At 53.5% G+C, this 19,023-nt stretch overlaps 6 protein-coding genes across 6 annotated transcripts; 3 read left to right on the forward strand and 3 right to left on the reverse strand.

Moving 5' to 3' along the window:
* Nucleotides 1-53: 53 nt before the first annotated feature.
* Nucleotides 54-2,639, reverse strand: UMAG_03565 (uncharacterized protein; the record flags this gene model as incomplete). The annotated part of the gene is made up of 1 exon (XM_011391699.1): nt 54-2,639. One exon carries the CDS (start codon nt 2,637-2,639, stop codon nt 54-56), a length of 2,586 nt encoding a protein of 861 aa, XP_011390001.1.
* Nucleotides 2,640-2,876: 237 nt separating this feature from the next.
* On the forward strand, nt 2,877-4,775 carry UMAG_10571 (uncharacterized protein; the record flags this gene model as incomplete). Its single annotated transcript, XM_011391765.1, has 1 exon — nt 2,877-4,775. One exon carries the CDS (start codon nt 2,877-2,879, stop codon nt 4,773-4,775), a length of 1,899 nt encoding a protein of 632 aa, XP_011390067.1.
* Nucleotides 4,776-4,917: 142 nt separating this feature from the next.
* Nucleotides 4,918-6,198, reverse strand: UMAG_03567 (uncharacterized protein; the record flags this gene model as incomplete). The annotated part of the gene is made up of 1 exon (XM_011391700.1): nt 4,918-6,198. The coding sequence occupies one exon, from the start codon at nt 6,196-6,198 to the stop codon at nt 4,918-4,920; it is 1,281 nt and encodes a 426-aa protein (XP_011390002.1).
* A 1,102-nt stretch (nt 6,199-7,300) lies between these two features.
* Nucleotides 7,301-10,861, forward strand: UMAG_03568 (uncharacterized protein; the record flags this gene model as incomplete). Its single annotated transcript, XM_011391701.1, has 1 exon — nt 7,301-10,861. The coding sequence occupies one exon, from the start codon at nt 7,301-7,303 to the stop codon at nt 10,859-10,861; it is 3,561 nt and encodes a 1,186-aa protein (XP_011390003.1).
* A 302-nt stretch (nt 10,862-11,163) lies between these two features.
* On the reverse strand, nt 11,164-13,455 carry UMAG_03569 (uncharacterized protein; the record flags this gene model as incomplete). The annotated part of the gene is made up of 1 exon (XM_011391702.1): nt 11,164-13,455. One exon carries the CDS (start codon nt 13,453-13,455, stop codon nt 11,164-11,166), a length of 2,292 nt encoding a protein of 763 aa, XP_011390004.1.
* A 2,337-nt stretch (nt 13,456-15,792) lies between these two features.
* Nucleotides 15,793-18,440, forward strand: UMAG_03570 (uncharacterized protein; the record flags this gene model as incomplete). The annotated part of the gene is made up of 4 exons (XM_011391703.1): nt 15,793-15,855; nt 15,994-16,075; nt 16,114-16,135; nt 16,295-18,440. 4 exons carry the CDS (start codon nt 15,793-15,795, stop codon nt 18,438-18,440), a joined length of 2,313 nt encoding a protein of 770 aa, XP_011390005.1.
* Between the last annotated feature and the right edge of the window lie 583 nt (nt 18,441-19,023).

Consider the following 19,023-nt stretch of genomic DNA (forward strand, 5'->3'; position numbering starts at 1 on the left):
TTTGCCGAGCTGCAGTGAAGCAAAGGCTGAAAGATCGAGTGCTGCAGCAAAACTTAGACTACAAGGGTATCGCGCCAAGTCTCGTATTGTCGAATCATCAGCGTAGTGATGCGACGCTTGACCGACGCAGCGGCGCTTTCAAAATGTCGTTGCTCGATCGTTTGACAGTTGAGATCTTCGTCCATCGCCAGGAATCCAGCCTCTTGGCAGATCGACACTACCTCAGCACCCGAACATCCATCCGTCATTTGAGCAAGCTTCTCAAAATCGATACTGTGGGCGCTGACCGCCATTTTGGCCATTCTTGTGCGCAAGATCTGCTGTCTGGCCGCATGATCGGGGGGACCCACATATACGAGCCTGTCCAATCGGCCCGGTCGAAGCAGAGCAGGGTCTAGCGCCTGAGGTCGATTGGTGGCACCAATCACAATTACGTCGGACATGGCTTCGATGCCGTCCATCTCGTTGAGCAAGGTTGCGATGATACGGCTGTTAAGAGCATCACCGCTAGAGGAGTCTCCGTCGCGGCTAGACGACAAAGCATCGATCTCGTCAAAGAAGATGATGCTTGGTGCTGCGGCTCTTGCTTTCTTAAAAGTGTCGCGAACTGCACGTTCCGATTCACCGACGTACTTGGAGTATAACTCGGGTCCTTTGACCGCGAGGAAGTTGAGTCCTGATTCGGTAGCGAGCGCTCGTGCGATGAGCGTCTTGGAACAACCTGGTGGACCATACAGAAGAACGCCCCGCGGTGGAGAGACGCCCAGACGTGCGAAGGTGGAAGCGTGCTTGATGGGCCATTCAACAAGCTCTTGCACCTGAGCCTGAACAGATTTGGTGGACAAGGCTCCAGAGCCACCAGCGGATGGAGTCAAGGAACCGGCAATGTCTGACCAATAGACTTTCGGGGGCTCGAGGAAGATCTCACGCATCGCCGAGGGCCGGACGAGTGACAGAGCCGCATGCAAATCCTCTGCAGTGACATTGTCAAGCATCGAATCGACCGAATCGCCTGAACTGGCAGTTTCAATGGACATTGAAGCAAGCCTAGCTTCGATCCGATCTTTTCCGGATTGGCGACGAGCGAAAGTGCGACGAACGGCTCGCATACCAGCTTCGCGGACGAGAGCTGAAAGGTCGGCTCCGACGTATCCATGCGTACGGCCAGCAAGGTCGTCGATCTGCTTCGAGCTGAGATTGTGTGGAACAGGCCGGATGAGGGCTCGAATGATCTCGCCTCGGGCTACAGCAGACGGGATGCCGATCTCGATCTCGCGGTCCAGACGGCCAGGACGGCGAAGGGCGGGATCGATTGCGTTGGGCCTGTTTGTTGCGGCAAGAACGACAACACGAGTAGGCGCCTTTGTCGATATCGTTTTCTCCGTCGTCGTGCCGTCCTCCACATGTACATTGCTGAAATCCGCTTCAGCCTGTTCTAGGCTGTCTTCGTCATCGTCAGCCTCTTCCATACCATCAAGGAGTGTCAGCAGCTGCGCGACAACTCTGCGCTCCACTTCGCCGGCTCCGTCCGCATTGGCCCCTTCACCGGTGCCACCATCTCGCCTGGGAGCTAAAGCGTCGATCTCGTCGATAATTATGATGCATGGACTTTTGCGTCTAGCTTCTTTGAAAATGCTGCGGAGCTTGGACTCAGTCTCACCGTGGAAGGCGGATGACAGCTCCGGACCATTGATAGTTATATAAGAGGAGCCTGTTGCTGTTGCCACGGCTCGCGCGAGCGATGTCTTTCCGGTTCCCGGTGGACCATAAAGAAGAACGCCTTTGGGTGGTTTGAGGCCGTACTGAACAAAGATCTCGGGCGACATGAGTGGCATTTCAATCAAAGTTTTAATCTCCGCAATCTGTCGGTCCAATCCGCCCAGCTTTGCGTATGGATCCTCTTTTAAGGTCTCATTTGCGGACTGAGCGGCTGATTCTTTCATTTGATTCGAGTATGTATCGAAGGAGCTGATGGAAACCTCGGTGGTGCGGCTCATCATGCAAACTTGTGTCGAGCTGTCTGTTGTAGCCGAATGAGCCGAGGTCGTGACGGTCCATCCTTTCTGCCCACTTGTATCGAGTATGGAAGACACGACAAAAAGATATAGAGCTCCTTGAAAGCTCAAAGCTAGCTCTTGGCCGGGGTGAATGCATTCGAGATCGGTGAGACTTTCCTTTGCATGAACCGTGAGCATCTGTCGGTCCGACTTGCCAAGCTTCGCGAGCGATGTTAATACGGGCGGCCTGTCGGCAGGAGCAGCAAGCACGATTGATGCAGCTGTAGGAGGCTTTCTGAGAGAGCTCTTAGACTGTGTCGCTTGAAGAGATTTGATTGAGACCGTCTGACCAGATTGCAGACCGGCGGGAATTTGAGCAGCCAAAGGAAGGCGAACAGTACCGGCTTCGAGAGCAAAGGACGGCCATACTGTGCCGACGAGAAAGCTCGCATCATCTGATCTCCCGGTTGTGACGAGCACTCCATCGCCTGTTTGAAGCTTGAGCGAACGAATGATATCAACGGGAAGGAGTACTTTACTTCGAGAGGAGCTACTTGCGGCTGTGCCAGCCTCGACAACGCGGGCCTTGACAGAGATGTCGGAAGGATGCTGTGGCTCAGCATCTGCTGTTTCATCGCCCATGATGATCATACGATACTGATGAACAGATATGGTAATCGCAAGAGTTCGTACGGGTAGGAACAAACCATTTTTTGACGTGATGGACACAAAGTTGCAAACTCGGAATCCGGAGATTCACACGGTATACTCACGATTGTAGACACGGGAACCCACGATTCACGATTGGACCTTTGATAGAGACGCTGTCTTTTCAAAGCCTCGCTCCTCTCCAACGCCATCTCTCGGCATTGTTCGGCCATGTCGCTCGATCAGACTCACTACGATGTGGCCATATTCAGTACAGGACTTCCCCAGAGCATCCTGTCCGCCGCTCTCGCCTCAGCTGGACTTTCAGTGATCCACGTCGACAGGAACGACTATTATGCGGACCAGTGGGCCAGTCTGACGCTATCAGAGCTGCTGAAATGGACACAGAGCGTCCAGAGCAAGTCTCGAGGCAGTAAACAGAGCACAACACGCATCGAAGATGTCGAGCTCATCTTCCCGTCGTCGAGCGATTTTAGAGATGGAAAGCCTGGAGAGACTTCACAGTTGCCAGAATCTCTGGCTTCTCTCGATCGGCACTATGCTATTTCTCTCGCGCCCGCCTTGCTTCCTGCAACCGGACCTTCGATTGACTGTCTCATTCGTTCCAAGGTGTCATCATATGCTACTTTTCGACTATTGGAGCGCACCTGTGTGGCGTCAAGACAGACAGGCGACGACGCCACGTTGATGCTCACGAACGTCCCCGCTAGCAAAGAGGACATCTTCAAGACCAAGGCGCTCACGTTGATCGCTAAACGCAAACTCATGAAACTCCTCATGTATATCGGTACCGAAGATTGGCAATCGGATCTATCGCGTGATCCGGACTTGGCACGGATGCCGTTCGTTTCGTACTTAGCCGAGGTGCACAATATGTCGCCCAATCTCGTTGACGCTGTCGCCTATGGCTTGTGTCTGTGTGCAACGCCGAAGGAAACAACAGAGGTCGCCATGAAGAGAGCTAAGAGTCACATGCAAAGCGTAGGTAAATATGGTAACTCGGCATACCTGGTTGGACAGTATGGAGGTGCGGGAGAGCTTGCACAAGGTTATTGCCGTGCATCCGCAGTCAAGGGAGGGATGTTTATTCTTGCACACGAGATCAAAAGTGTAAAGCGGGTCGAAGAAGAGAACAAGTGGCAAATTGGCATCGACGGCATCGAAGAGCTTGTCACAGCGGACTATCTCGTAGCAAGTGACGAGATGCTTCAGGAGCTGGATCTTGGAAACACACAGCTGCATCAAGTTTCAGCTTCCCAGCTGAAGGCCAAAGTCCTTTACAAAGCGATCCTTGTGCTCGATAGACCCATCTCTTTCACCAGCGTGAGCAGCGGAAAGGAATTAGCCGGAGAGTCCGATGCAAACGACGCTGCAGCAACGCAGTCGCAGGAGTTGCCACCAGAAACCGGACTCGTCGTCTTTCCTCCAGGCTCGATCAGCGGTAACGCAAACACTGTCACTGTGCTCATGATGGGCGAAGGCACTTTTTCTTGTCCGAAAGGCCAGTACGTTTACTACGTACAAACCGAAGCGTGCGAGAACGACGCTGATAGATCAGCTCTAGAAACACTCAAGCCGTTTATTGACCAAGTTGTCTGCTTGTCCAACGAAGCACAGCCCTCCGAAGGAACTGCCTTTTCACAGCCATTGCTGCAGATGACGTACCGTCACTTGGTTTCCATGTCGCCTAACGAGACCACAACTTCAAATCTCTCCAGGATGCCTTTCCCGCCACCTTACGCTGCCCAGACCTCGACCCCAGCAACATCGATCTCTGGGCTCGCCGATGCTGCAGTGCACCTGGCGGAAGATGTGTATTTCGACATTGTAGCATCACGACTCCCATTGTCAAAATGTGGGAATACGAATGAGGAAAAACTGAATTGGATCAAAGAGGCCCTGGAGAAACAAAGGCTGGAAAGGAAGCGTCAAAAGCGCAGGGATCCGACAGAATACCAAGGCAGAGGCGGAAGAGGCGCTGACGATGGCATTACTCGAGAGCGGGATGACGAACAGAAACAAGCTGAGGGCCAAGAGACTCAAGTGGTAGGCTTCTTCGAATCACTAGAAGATGGCGATGATGATAACGACGACGTCGAGGAGCAGTAGGCAAAATTAGAGTCGAGACCTAGCCAAGGACACGCTCGTATGGCATGCTAGACGCACACTTTGTCGAATCACATATGTCATCGCTGAATCACTGCTAGGCAGAGGCTTTAAATCAATGTCTAGTACATGTGGTGATTTGCGATCACTTTCGAGCACGATTGACCTGGTTCTTGAACTTGTTGTTCTTGCCACCACTCGGTGATGATGTGGGCGCAGACAAGTTCTTGGATCTCTGCAAAGTGGAACCTGCCTTGCTGCTAGCCCTGAGCGCGTCGTAGGCGCTTTGAGCCTTCTTCGCCTTCTTCCCGCCGCGACCATCCAAGCCAGAGCCACGCAGCAGATCGCCAAACTCTTCCTCCATACCACCACCGATTCTCCTCCTTCCATCGCGACCCGAACTGAGACCGGCACCGCCGAGCGCCACATCGGCTTCGTCGCGGCGACGCTTGCGTGCATCCTTCTTGGACATGACGAGACGCGTGAAGTTGTCCTCTTCAAACTCTTCCATCCTTGCCAATGCCTTGGCGCGAGCAGAGGCGTTGGCCGCGAGTCGTCCACGACCTCCCACACCGACACCGGCAGAAGAGGCTTCATAGGGGTTGGACGACATGCCTGCCGTGAGATCCGAAAGCAGTGCCGAGTTGCGCGTGATCGAGGAAGGCTTGTCGGAAAAGCGCGGATCCTTTTTGTTGGTTCGTGCATCTGGATCGTACGACATGGGAACGAGCTTGGGCGGTCGATAGACGGCCGTCTTTCCACCTTGGTGATCCGAATCGGAATCGGAATCGGAAGACTGGCGTCCAGATTTCCTCCTTGACTTGGCGTCTTCTTTCGACGATTTGGCGAGCGTCCGAGCTTTGTCCTGCATGAAAGCGGACGGATTGGGTCGAAACGCGAGATCATCGTCGCTGGCTTCATCTTCATCACTGCTGTCGCCGTTGCCCTTTGTCTTCTTGCTTGTTGCTGGCTTAGAACGGCCAGATAAAGCCTCCTTGTCCGCATCCGCAGCCGCACGGAGAAGTTTATCCATCTGATACTTGAGACGATTCTCTAACGGTCGAAGCTTCTCAAGCATCAGGCGGAGTTTGACCAGGTCCTGAACGAGATCTACTGGACCCTGTGTGGTGTCGATCTTGCTGCTGCTAGCGGCGAGCGATCGACCTGAGATCTTGGCAATGCAGAGAGCGATAACATGGTGGAGATAGTCAAGCATAACATCATTTTTGACAGAGAGCAGCGAGATGCCATCTGGGTAGGCGAAAGGGTTTGCTTCGAAATCAGTGGATTGCGCTTCGTTAGCGTCCTTTTCGAATGCTTTGACCGAGGTGCTGAGAGCCGTAACCGACTTTCGTATTGTGCCAAAGAGCTTGGTGATTTCTCTTGAATCTACCTCTGAGGAGGCAGCAGTTGAAGACGCGGCCATGTTGAAGACTACAGAGGTGATGATGATGACGATGGTTAGAAAAGTTGAGTGTCACGACCACCCTAAGCCGCCTTCTGCCTTGCTTTGGTTTTGATTCGTTCACCGTTCTTGTTCTTCTTGCCAGAACTTTGAATTTTTGGTGTTTGTTCAAAAATTTCGCTTTGAGGGAGCTCAACTCACTACTCACCGCTTTTTGCCCGTCTTCCGATTCTCCTCGTGCCTCGTGCCTCTTACATCACATTTTTAGTGTGAGGCCGTCTGTATGAACAATTTATCCCACAATTCACGATCCACGATTCACGATTCACGATTCACGATTCACGATTCACGATTCACGATTCACGATTCGTGATCAGTGATTTCTCGGCCGCAATTTGGAATGGCCAATCGTAATTCTGTGCAACCAGACGGAGTGTCAATTTGCGCTTCCGCTCCGCAACTCGTGACTCGGGACTAGGTCACACAAACCTTGGCGGGTACGTACAGCATCAAGACAGCACACGTTGTACAGTATGTGCCTCCCATATAAGTTAGTTGATAAGTTATTGCATACACAAACCATGGACCTGCTAGTCGTATGTTTCTTGTTGAAACCCAGAGCGGTCTTATGCATGATAGGATCTTGCACCAGAAGTCTACGATGGCAATCGTGAAGATCACTGAGCTGATACAACCAACACGCAAGCACAAAGACTCAGTTGGTGATTATTACACTATTATAGTACACGATAAAACTGTGACTTGTGTGGGGTCAACGGCGTTATTAGTTGCCGCCCCCGCAACCGCGAACCCCATCGAATTTCCCCACACTTTCTCATGACCTTGGTACTTCGTGCTTATTAATTAACAAGCTGCAGCTCCTTCGAGCCGAGGGATGCCATGCCACAGACTTGCCCGAACCTCGTGCTCTCGTAGGCATACCTCTGTCATGTGCCGGCTCTATTGAGCATCTGACCTCGTCCATGAGTTTGCACAAGGGTCCATGCATCTTGCACACCACCATCCTCGGTCCGTCCTCGATTCGGTCATATTGTCTACTTCCTACTCACCATTCACGCCTCCTTCAAACCTCCGGTGGGGCAACCTGGAACACTGTACAACAATGGAAACGGAAGTGTTCGTCTCAGCAAATGCTATTCCCCTCACTACATCATCCAGCGCAAAAGATTCACGTCGACGTCAGTATCGATCTTGCGATCGATGTCGTGTAGGCAAGCGTGCCTGCAATGCTGAATACGACTCGGTAGCAGAAGCGATTAACAACAAGGTCGCCTGTTCGAATTGCCAGAAAAAGGGTAAGACGTGCTCTTTTCAATATGTGCTCTCCATTCTCGGTGGTTTACCCAACACGGCTGGACAAGCTGTTGTGGCAAGCAGCACCAGCGAGGTGACTTCAGACGCATCAGTTTCGGCTGCAAAGGAGGTCAGCCATAACATGAATCACAACCGGTCGCACCTCCGGAACGAGATGGCACCCAAAACAGCACCGCTAGGGCTTGTTGCAGGACAGAGCTGGCTGCTTGAAAGCTCGGCAACAAGCTCGCAAGGTGGCAGGGACCAGAATGGTACACCGCACCACCCCACAGACGAGACGGTGACGATGACGATGGCAACAGCACTTAACACCCTGTCAAGCATCTCACCAACTTCATCGACCACCCGGATGACCAGCACCATCGACCGTATCTTCCTCAACGACGGTCTCATCCGCATCTACGAGGGTGCAGCCGAACACGCGCTTCAGTGCTGGGTCACTTCGTCCAACACGCCCTACCTGCTTTCTCAGCCCTCTTCCTCAACTTCATCCTCAAGCCAGCAGCTAGTCTACTGGCGAATCTGCGAGCTAGACCGCGGAGCACGAACGCTTCTCGGTCACACTTCTGTTGGTTCAACCAGCCGCGAGAAGGAAATCATGGACGCCTTCCACTCTGTTGTCCTCGCATTCGCTGCTCAATGGAGTCCAAGATGGGTTCCTAGCCTTGCTCGAGCGCACAACAAAGCTGCAGAGGACAAGGTAAGGCTAGCACTGTGGGAACGCGCCAGGGAACAGTTGCAAAAGGTGGCCGGCATCGATTCATTCCGCGTCATCTTTGCGCTCATCATCTTTGCGTGGACGGAAAAGCCGAGGCAGGTCGTGGATCGTGCGTTATGCGATGCTGATGTGGATTTGAACGGTGACAATTGTGCTTTGGACACCAGCGCGTGGCAGTCGCCTACGGAGGGGAGTACGTTTTTGTTGGTGGCAGCATTGAGAAAGTTGTTGAGTATCAAATTCAAGATTGAGGGTAAGAAACGGAGAGGTATTTGCCCATGGAATGCTCCCAATGGGAAAGTAAAAGGCGACGGGCCAACATTGAAAGGCAACACTAATGCTCATGCCGAGCCGGCCATTCAGCAAAGTCAATCTACTGTCGATCTTTCCGGCGTTAACGAGAGGAAATCGATGGCCATGGCAAGCAAGATCCAATCCGATCTCGAAGATAAACGCCCCAAACCTGCAGCACCAGGCGGGAGCGCTTCTGATAGCCGCAAGGTCGACACTCGTGTGGCTGCAAATCCCGAAGAATTATCACGCATGGAAGGTACCTATCACATGCTCTACTGGTTGTGTGTTGTCATCGACACCGAAACCAGCGTCCTTCGCAAGTACCCGCCCGTGGTATGCGATGAAGATAGTGAAGTCATGTCTTGCGTCCCTGGCGTAACGCCTTCGTCAAACTTTGCCGGACGAAAGGGCATCTGGGACGACTACATCCTCGACTCGAGCAAGCTCAAACAACACACAGAATTCTCGAGCTCTTGGCCGTGCGACATCTCGAAAGCCGCGGCAACTTTAGCCTTTTCGGCGCCCGTCAAAGTCGTCATGTTCCGCCAGATCAGTCGACTTCAAATGTCGTTCTGGCGACGCGCTTCTACTTGTTCAGTCGAACAGCAGATCCGTAGCGGTCTGTCTATCATCTATCACTGGAACCAGTTGTACGGCCCACTGATTGACAGCTGCCGTGCTTCACATGCTGAGCTGCCGGCAAGCATTCAATCGTGGTATGTGCTACTCGCTTTTCCGTGGTATCTGGCGATCTTGCTGTTTGTAGAAATGGTACAAACAGTGGATATGGCAGGGGCGAGCGATGAGCTGGCGAGGTTTGAACGCGCGAGATCTGGGATCTTTCCGAGACTTCGGGATCGTGCCTGCTCGGATCTTGCTTTGCTGATCACGGCGATCCAGAGCACCTCGTTCGACCACCTCGAACCAACGTTTGAGTACGTGCGCGATTCAGGGAGCAATCTACTATTGACAGAACCGTGGTCAGAGATCTTGGTGCATAGCATTACGGCAGTGGTCAAGACAGAGGTAAAGCTTCACGAGGGCTACTGCTCCTTGTTCAAATGGAAGGAGCTGGACGAGAGTCACGAGCGAATTCGGAAATGCTTGTGGGCTCTAGACCAATTGTCAGATCGCTCCCCGTCTGCGCAGATGGCGTATGAGCAGCTGGAGAAGGTGTCGAGTGCGAGAAGGCAAGCTCAGTTGGCGTTTCAGCAGATTCCCATGGCTAGCCCACCACTGCATAGAGATCGCTTGGCCGTTACGAGCAGTGGTAGCGTGGATGGCCTTGGAGTACCCAGCCCCATCAGCGATGTGGACAGCCTACGTGCCAACTCGAGCCTGGATGGTCCGATAAAAAGCGCCGACGTTGCTGCATTGGGGTTTCCTGAAAATGCCCTTGCACAACAGCAGGATTTATTGCAATCGGCGATCGACACGTACTTCGCCTTCAATCCCACCCCGGAGATCCAATCGATGCCTGTCGATGATCTTGGGACATCGAGCGGCAGAGATACTGGCATATCCGCAGTAGAGCTGCACCCAGGAAACAACCCGAGCGAAGACATCCGGCAAACAAGAGACTACCTCCATCTACTCGAGGTACTGGAACAAGCAAAGTGCGGACAGTCAAGCACTCTGACCTCCAGTCTGCGGCAGGACATAGCTGCTCTTCCCGGTGCAGAGTTCTCGATCCAGCCATTATCGATCCTCGAGATGTTGGAACGAATGACGAATCAGCCAATGAGAGACCCGCTAACGCATAGCTCAGATTCGTCAGCGAGCTCGCTGGATACAGCTTTCTCATTCGACTCTGCCGTTGGTGTCGCCGGTGAATGTTTTGTCGATCTAGACACTGCTTCGAATGCCGCATCTAGGGATGTGGTGATGATCAACAGTATGGCTTCTGTTGCGCATTTGCCGGCGTCTTGGGCAGCAACCAGCGTTACGAGCTGCAGCACCGACACCGAATCTGAGTCATCCGACCATCATGGCGCCGCGAGGAAGAAGCACAAATCCAGCCATCAAATGCAAGTCGAAGACGTAAGCTTCACATCTGCCCAACCACCGCTTCCATACCCTCTTCACGCCCTACAAGATGCGAAGCTCAAACATCCGGATTACAGGTTTACGTCGCTACCCCTCCAGTCACCTGCACTATTCCATCGCAAACACGATGATCTCTACACGGACGACGACGATGACGAGCTCGTCACCTACCGAGCTAACTTGTCCAAACGCAAGCGTTCCGTCAGCAGCACGAGCTGTGACAGCAATGCCCTTCGAGCACAGTTTCCGTCTCCCAAAGCAAGCAACGACAGGGCCACCCCACTTTCTTGAACGGACTCTTACATTAGCGTGTGCTTGCCTCTGAGCTCTCTGACGATATCACCCTTTTGCTTATGTCATGTATGAGGCAATATCCATTACTACGGAAGTGTGTGTGCGAACAACGATGTGCTTGACTCGATCAATGCTGAGTGAACTAAAGGTACAAGATGTTGACAGGAAACAAACGAATGCAATTGAAGATGAATTCGTGGGCCTGAGGGACCGACCTTTTTCGGTCCACTATCGGCGCATACGAAATGATGAATGGGTATGCAAGTATGTTTGAAGCGGCAGACTGACAGTGACTGCTGCTAGTTCTGACCGACAGCAATCTGACTAGAGGGTACGGGGCTAGCCTGCGGATAAGGTTTTACGGGGGAACCTGGTTGTGTACTGGTGGGAGCGGAACAACCTTCGGGGTACAGTTTGTTTCGGGGCCAGAGACCGCCATAGCCGCCCTGATCGGGGGAGCCACCCCACACAGTGTAGTTGGCATTGTAATAGGCTGCTCGATGACGCTCGATGTAATCGGCGGTGGGGAAGTCGGGCGGGTCGCACCCGACGTTTTCCGCATCGGGATCTTGGTAGACACGTACCCAGTCGACCGACATGACAGCAGGCCAGCGAAGGTGGCGCCAATCGGGGAAGCCAAAGTTCTCACTGATGCCCAAGTTGAAGATAATGTACATGGGCTCTTCGGGAATGGGACGATCGCTGATCTGGCTGACAGGATCGGCAGCGAGCGCAGCAGAGTGCACCTTCCACGCCCGCTGGCCATTCGACACCCAATCAATGTATCCTTGTGGGCCGGGCTCGTACTCGAAGCCATACGTTGCGTAACTGCCGTCGCCGCCACGCTGCACGGCAAGTTGCGAGGCAACGGTGATTCCGCTGAGAGCCTGCTGATCGTTCTGGCCCGTGTACAAGTTGAGGTGTGAGTCGGGCTGAAAGAACTCATAGGCTGGACCGGTGGTGTTGGTAATGTTGTAGTACATATTGAAAGGGGCCGTTTGCATGGATTGTGAGACGGTCATGCCGAGGGTACCGTCGACCTGGGCCTCGAAAACGTCAATCTCGGGTGCGCTGCGTCCACGATAGGTACCATCCTTGAGCAATGGACCAGGGTGATCATCGCCAGCGCAAGTGCAAGCGGAAAGACGCTGACCAGGCAGGAAGGAGAGCGAGGTAGATTCGGCCTTCCTGTTCCACATGACATCGCCACCGATAGCAGCAGCGGCAGGCTGGCCATTGGCGTCGGTCTGGTTCATGAGCGTTCCGACGTCACATGCAGTGTACGAATAAGGCCAAGTTCCATCGGTTGTGGCGCCGTATCCTGCACGGCCAAGATTGCCCATGGTCCAGAAGGCTGGCCAGAGACCAGCGACCCTGGCAGCACCAGGCAGCTGGACACTGGCCACGAGGTAGCCACCGGTGAAGCAAAATTTGTTCCAGGAGCTGAGAAACCCACCGCGAAAGTTGAGGTTGTTGGTCTGGACCTGATCGAGGGTGATGCGCAGCGCACCATCCCTAGTGGTGACGGCTTCGGGCGAGTACCACTCGTAATTGTTGGTGGCCCAGTAGTGCAGATCGGAAGCTTCCCAGAACGGATCATCGCCAGGATAGAAGGAACGACCGGGGGTATTAAACTCATCGGAAAAGACAAGCTTCATGGTTTTGGTGCCATCTGGGCTGAGGCGCGTGCGAGCGTCTTGAGGAGTGTCGGGGTCGATGAGCGAGGAACGCAGACCAGGGATGCTGGCGATCTGGCCCGACGCATTGACGCCGCCGAGATTGTAACCACCCTTGGTGCTCTCGTGACGGCGGCCAAAGTATGAGATGATTGGATATCCGCCGAAGAGCAGGACGAGTGCCATCGAGAGAAGGGCGAGGACACCGACGTTGAGCACGCCCCTGCTTCCAACGGCGCCGCCGAACCAGCCATGCTTGATATCGGGGAGTACTTGCGGATCATGCAGATCATCGTCGGGTTCCTGTTTGCCGTCCATGGTATCCCATGAGTAAGGGTTGGAGAAGAAGTCGCGAGCCTCCGAAGTGGCAGTGGAGCCGTTCATGCTGACGGTTGAGCCGACGAGCGATGTGGGCAGACTGAATGGATCACGCACCGCGCGTGGATTGACTTTTTGGTCGTCAGGATGATACGAGAGCGGCCTCGACATGCCCACGTTGGTATAGCGCGGTGTAGTTGAGGATGGAGAGCCTACGTCGACGCTGTAGGAAAGCGTGGCAAGGTCGTGTGTATTGACGCTGTGATGATTGGTCGACGTGTCCATCTTGGCATCCTCGGGCTCTGCGCTGGAAGAGAGATAAGGAACTTGCTGAACAGCCGTCATTATGGGGCTATCGTCGTCGTCGGCAGAGTGGCGATTGAGGCTGCTAGTGCGTGGCTGAATAGGGACATCGAGGCTGAGTTCCGACGGGTTTGGCGTGCAAACTATACTGGGTATGTCTAAGCTGTGATCTCTAGCACGATTCGAGAGATGAGCGGGGAGCAAGGGTGCGATGCTAGCAGTCGGGGAGCGCGGCGCAGAGGAAGCAGAAAGAGCCGACTTCTGCTTGTCGATGGGAGAAGTGCTGGAGGACATTGTGACAAGGTGCCAGGTGGTAGCGGGCGAGGCTCAACCCACTGTGCTCGGCGGAAAGACAGAGCGCAAAGGTTTAAAGTTGGCTCTTTCGCTCGTCGGAATCAGAGCCGATCGAGCAGGCCAGCATGGATTGGCGCTTGTTCTTGGCGTAAGGGTGTGGCACTGTTCTGCGAGCGCGCACCTACAGATCTACAATGGACCGAGTGATCTATAGCGCAGGGTTGCGTATGACCATGAGCATTTGGAGGAGCTTCATGTGCTCACCTAAAATGAAGCAATTCGAGACGCCGAGATGAAATTAAAGTTGGCTGTGATAATGATCAGCGAAGACAGAAACGCAAATCACCAGGAGCAGACGCAACTTGGTTCCGTCACAGCCATCAAGGTGAAGATCGTCGGGTTGGCAGAACGGATGAGTCCGAATCGTATGTGTGGAAAGGAACGAGGCGACGCTGTCCAGTTTGCTGATACTGTCGTCGACGACCGAGAGGCTTGAGCGTTGGGCCAAAGCGATCACGGAAAATCGTGAATCCGGCGAATGGCAGCGAGGTAGCAGCAACCCAGTCTCGTGCGCAGCCAGGAAGAGCGCATCTTGAGACCGAATCTTTCTGATTCGAGAAGTTTACCGTCGCATAACGTGCTTCACCTCGAGCTAAACATAGAAACGAGGGTTCGTGTTCACTCTGCGACCAAAAGGCGCTATAAGCGAGGCTGCAGCTCAAGCCATTGAACAATGGGACATGCGATTCCAGAGGGCGACCGAGAGACAGGCCGACCCATCAGCGATTCGCGATTCACGATTGTGATTCACGATTGTTGAGCACTTCGGTAACCTTGGGTTTGGTTGCAATCACGAGTAAGAAGAAACTTGCGGATGGTGCGCTTCAGAAGACGGCACTCAAGCTCTAGAGGAAAAAATGGCAAGTTCGAATTTGCCAAGGTTTCTGCACTCTGCAACGGCGAATTGGTAGCTCCGCCGGTGTCAAAGTCCGCCGAATTGATGCCACTGAGTCACAAGTGAGTCCGAGTCGAAATCCAACTTTATTAAGTTAACTTGAGTTAGATAACTTAGTAATTCTTGATTTGGCTCAAGTGAGGGCGAGGCAAGAGCACGCTCAGCGCCAGAGTCGCAGTCACGAGTCTTGAGTTGCCTGAATTTGTGTGTCTAACTTGATTTGCTCGCCCTGTCAAGGACAGCGAAAATTTTGGATTTTTGTGATTCGTGATTGAAGTTTGACCAAACACGACGAAACGTCCATCCAGTCGGAGTCGTGCATGCAAAGTTGCTGCATATGTTAACACATTCGAACTCCGCATCGAGGCCTTCTTTGAGGCCCTCTCTTGCGCCAGTCGGCCACGACCGAGTTTGCGACTCATACAGCATTACCCGAACCTGCATGTGAGAGCCTGTTGCAAGTGTGGCTGTGGCAAGTCGCAAAACGAAAGCAGCGCAAAAGACAACATGAATCACGATTGACGTGCGGCCCTGCCCTTCTCGAAGCCCGCCTCGACCGCCGACACGTGCATCATTCCTCCACACTCGTGAATCTCCTGCGTGCAACACGCAATGCCTTTCAGGAAAAGTCACACTCGCCAATCGTAAATGCTCCGAAAAAGCAAGCTGTAGCAAGCAAACATTCAGAATCGATGGCAATTAAGCCGTTGACTGCCCCTACGCAGTCTCCTGTCGAAGCACCTCTTCTAACTTCCGAAGCATGAAGCATTATGCGGAGAGCATCAGGTCTGGATAGGTTGGCAGCCTCGATGTGGTTGTCGCTATGCTGCCATGTCCATTACTTGCTTTGGAACTAGGATTATCAAATGCAAGCTCGTAATCGTGAATCACGAATGCAGCAAGGACTCGCTTCTAACAACTTTCCATGATCTCGTTGCACCTCGCGATCATCGCCGACTTGCTTTGAATCCACCCTGATGCTTTCAGCAAGCTTTTCTCTCACAAACCTGCCTTCTGATTCCCAGACACAGTAGCCATTCTCAAATCCAGGGCGACCTGTAGCGATCGCCTAACCAGTGCGATCTACAGAAACCCTTTGATATCATGTGATGGATAGGGTCCACACATAGCCCAAGTAGTGTTGACCTTGTTCCTCGCACGTGGCAGAACGAGGTTCGAAGTGGCCGCCGTGCCACTTTCAGACCAGAGGCGTTAAGGCAATGAAGCTGTATCAAGTATGGCTAAATGGCTTTCAGCTACTCACGACTTTTAATAGAAGTGCAAGCAGAAGGGCTCCTTGCTGTGAACTTTACAGAGGTTGATGGTCTCTCTCGTGCGATAAATTTTTGATGTTGATCTTGCAGATGGTCTAACACTAAAATATGGCAACCACGAACGTGCAGACCAAAACGCGAAAGCACATAAGTCAGCACGGAGCACGAAAGGTTTCCCCTGCTCAGAATCACAAATCGTGAATCAGGAATCGTGAATTTCCAAGAGAATTTTTTGGGAAGTGACAACCGGCCCCTGAGCTGGGAGTCACGAGTTACTGCGGTCAGCCTTCTGATGCTCTACGTCGTCAGTTATTGATAGCTGCTCCATCATATCACGTACAACTACTCTCGCACATCGAGCGGCTCAGTACAGTGCTTGTGTACGCACAAGGTAGGTTCCTATCCCGACTTGTACCGTATAAGGAACAGGCCGTTATCGAAGAAGCGTTCGGTACGTGCGGCCCTTCTAGAGTCCCGGTGAGACCCTGGCTACCGCAGTCGTGCCGCAGCCCCTCCTTCTTAAGAGAGAGTGGAACGTGTTGTGATGCCAATACCTTGCTAACTCACCCTTACTTTACCTTTTTCTTTCACCCCCTCCTACCGCCAATAGCTTGAGCCGACTTGCACAACTGCTCATCATTGCACGACGGTATTACGTCACGGGGCGTGGTCCTTCCACCACGACCACGCCCCCTAATCCCTCGGTCACCAATATCGCCGGTGTCCAGCTCACCAGTGGTCCAGTACAGCTACCATCAGAACCCACCTCCATACCCTTCGTACCTCTGGTCTCTGCTCAACATGTACTGCCGATACCAGCCCCTATAGCTCCAGAGCAGTCACTGTCTGATACTAGTTGCTTAAATCCGGTCGGAACTGCTGCTGCCGCTAATCTAGCGGCGCTGCCCGATATACCCGCTACGGCCAGCAGCACTATATCTTCCGCCATGCCAGTAATGCCAGTGATGTCAGACCCACCTGCAGCGTCACTTTCGCACGCTGGCCTTGACAGGACGACAGACACCACACTCGACACTCAATCCATACAGGCTCAAGTGGAAGCCCTTATTAATTCCACCTCGAGTTGCGTCGCTAAAAGGCCAGCCAACAGTCGTGCGCCAACGACACAAACTTCATCGCTAGCGCCCTTGATGGCAGATGCATCAGCAGCAGCAGCAGCAGCAGCGCCTGCCTGTCTTCAGGTGGTTGGTTCTCAGAATGAAAGTTCTAGGGTCATATTCGCGCCAGGAACTGCAGCGTCACAAGCGCCAATTATCTTGCCTTCAGCTGTGGACAATTTGCCTCAAACAGTTGCACCGAGCGCTGCGACAACCATGGATGCAGCAATCGCAGCAGGAACCAGCTTTCAGAACACGTTTGCACAGTATCAGTTTCCGCAGAACCACGACCGAGAGCTCAAAGAGGCGGTCCTTACTACTACGGCTGTAGGTCCTACTACATACATAAAGAAGGAACCAAATGCTGCTTCTGACATGACCAGAGAGGAAGAGGAAAGAGCTGCCGATGCGCTCATCGCAGATCTAGATGCTCAAGATGACACGGCTATCACCACACTAGCCTCCGTCCCAAAGTCAGACCCGATCTCGGGTGCAGATCTGGCCGCTGCGGCCAAGGCAATCGGACTCGAGGCCGATGCCGACTTGCTTGGCGGCACGAGCGAAGACCAGCATGCCTTGACTGCAGCCATTAAGCGTCTAGGCGATGAGCATGGAGAGGCTGCACAGAAAGCCGTCCAACAGGCGGCAGCGGCAGCGGCAGCAGCAGCTGCTGCTGCACGAGCGTCCCAAGAGTTGGCGAGAGCGGCCGCCAAGGAGCAAGGATCCGTCGCCTACTTTTCTGCCGGCGCAGAAAAGGTCGCTGGGCCCTCAAGGACGGATGTTCCTGCCTACCCAGCTTCTGGAAGAAAAAAATCTGGTCCGAAAAAGCGCTTTCAGTGTCCCAAATGCGACAAGGCCTTTGCTCGTGCATACAACCTCAACACGCATCTCTCCACCCACGATCCTGACCCGAATCGGTCCAAGCCGTTCCCATGTCCATACCCAAGCTGCAGGTCGGAAGGCGGCCGCTCGTTCAGTCGCAAGCACGATCTCCAGCGTCATGTAGCCAGCATCCACGAGAATGAGGCGGAACCAGGCATCCACGGCGATCCGGAAGAAGTTGTCGGCGGCGAGACGGGTGGACTCGTCTCCCTCGGTCTTGGTACACCCGGCAAAAAGTTCCGCTGCCATAATTGTGGAAAGTCCTTTGTCCGTCGAGATGCGTGGATTCGCCATCAATGCGATAGCAGTCCGTGGAGACGCACTTCATGTTCACCCTTGGGCACACCATACGCAGCGTCAGTCTCGCCAAGTTCGAGCGTCTCTCAACGCCTTGATGGTGGTAGCACGCCGATAGCACCACCACCAGCGAGATCGACCGCCGCTTCTCAGATCAGTGGACGCCTTTGTACCATCTCGAGAAGTTCGCCTGCTGTTGGAGGAGGTGCACGGGCGAGTAGCCTGTCCAAAGAGGTTCAGGCAGTGGCTAAGCAGCTACAGGCCCGAGTCGAAGCGCAATCGCCGCGGCCTCGAGGTCCAAAAGCGCTGCAGGCCCCGCACGGGCATGGTGTCCTGCCGCCGCATCAACGCAGTATGGCGCCCTTGCCCGGAGCTGGAGGCGAGCGTCGCAACTTCTCGCTATCAGCCATCTCGCTCTATGCATCGACAGGCCCCTCGAGCTTCTCGTCTACTCGCTGACTGGGCTTCTGAACCCATGTATTTGTCTCATATCGTCACCCATGCCCCTGTTATTCTCCGTGTATCATGTAATTATAGATCGTCTCAATGTTAGCACACCATCCAATTCGCACGCTTGAGCTGCTGCTTCGGTTTGCTTGTGGTTCAGCATGCGTTGACCCAGTTTGCGCGTGTTATAAGTTAACCTGAATGGCCAGAAGATTCGTGATTGAGGAATCCATTAACTCTCGCAAAGCAGAACACGTTCACATCTTACAGCGGTCAGGGTATGTCATGGAGGCGGAGGTCAAAACGGCTCACAAGCGAGGAAAGGGGAAATCACGAATCGTGAATAGGCAGCACCAAACTGGTCGAACGCGCGGCGTGAGGCACAGCGACGGTGCGACGTGCGACAGCGCACGGCGATGTTAGGAGAACTGTAGCAGTGATGATCTCACATCGTGAAGAAATTTCCGCGTTCCATGTTCGGGTTTTTTTCAGTCACGAGTGCAGCGTAAGTCGTGAGTGTTTGACTCTTGAGCGGAGAGCAACGGGAGCACAGTCACGAGTATAAGTCCGAAATGAGGAGACGCTTAGTCGGTGG

Source organism: Mycosarcoma maydis, chromosome 9, assembly GCF_000328475.2.
Source record: "Mycosarcoma maydis chromosome 9, whole genome shotgun sequence".
NCBI lineage: Eukaryota > Fungi > Basidiomycota > Ustilaginomycetes > Ustilaginales > Mycosarcoma > Mycosarcoma maydis.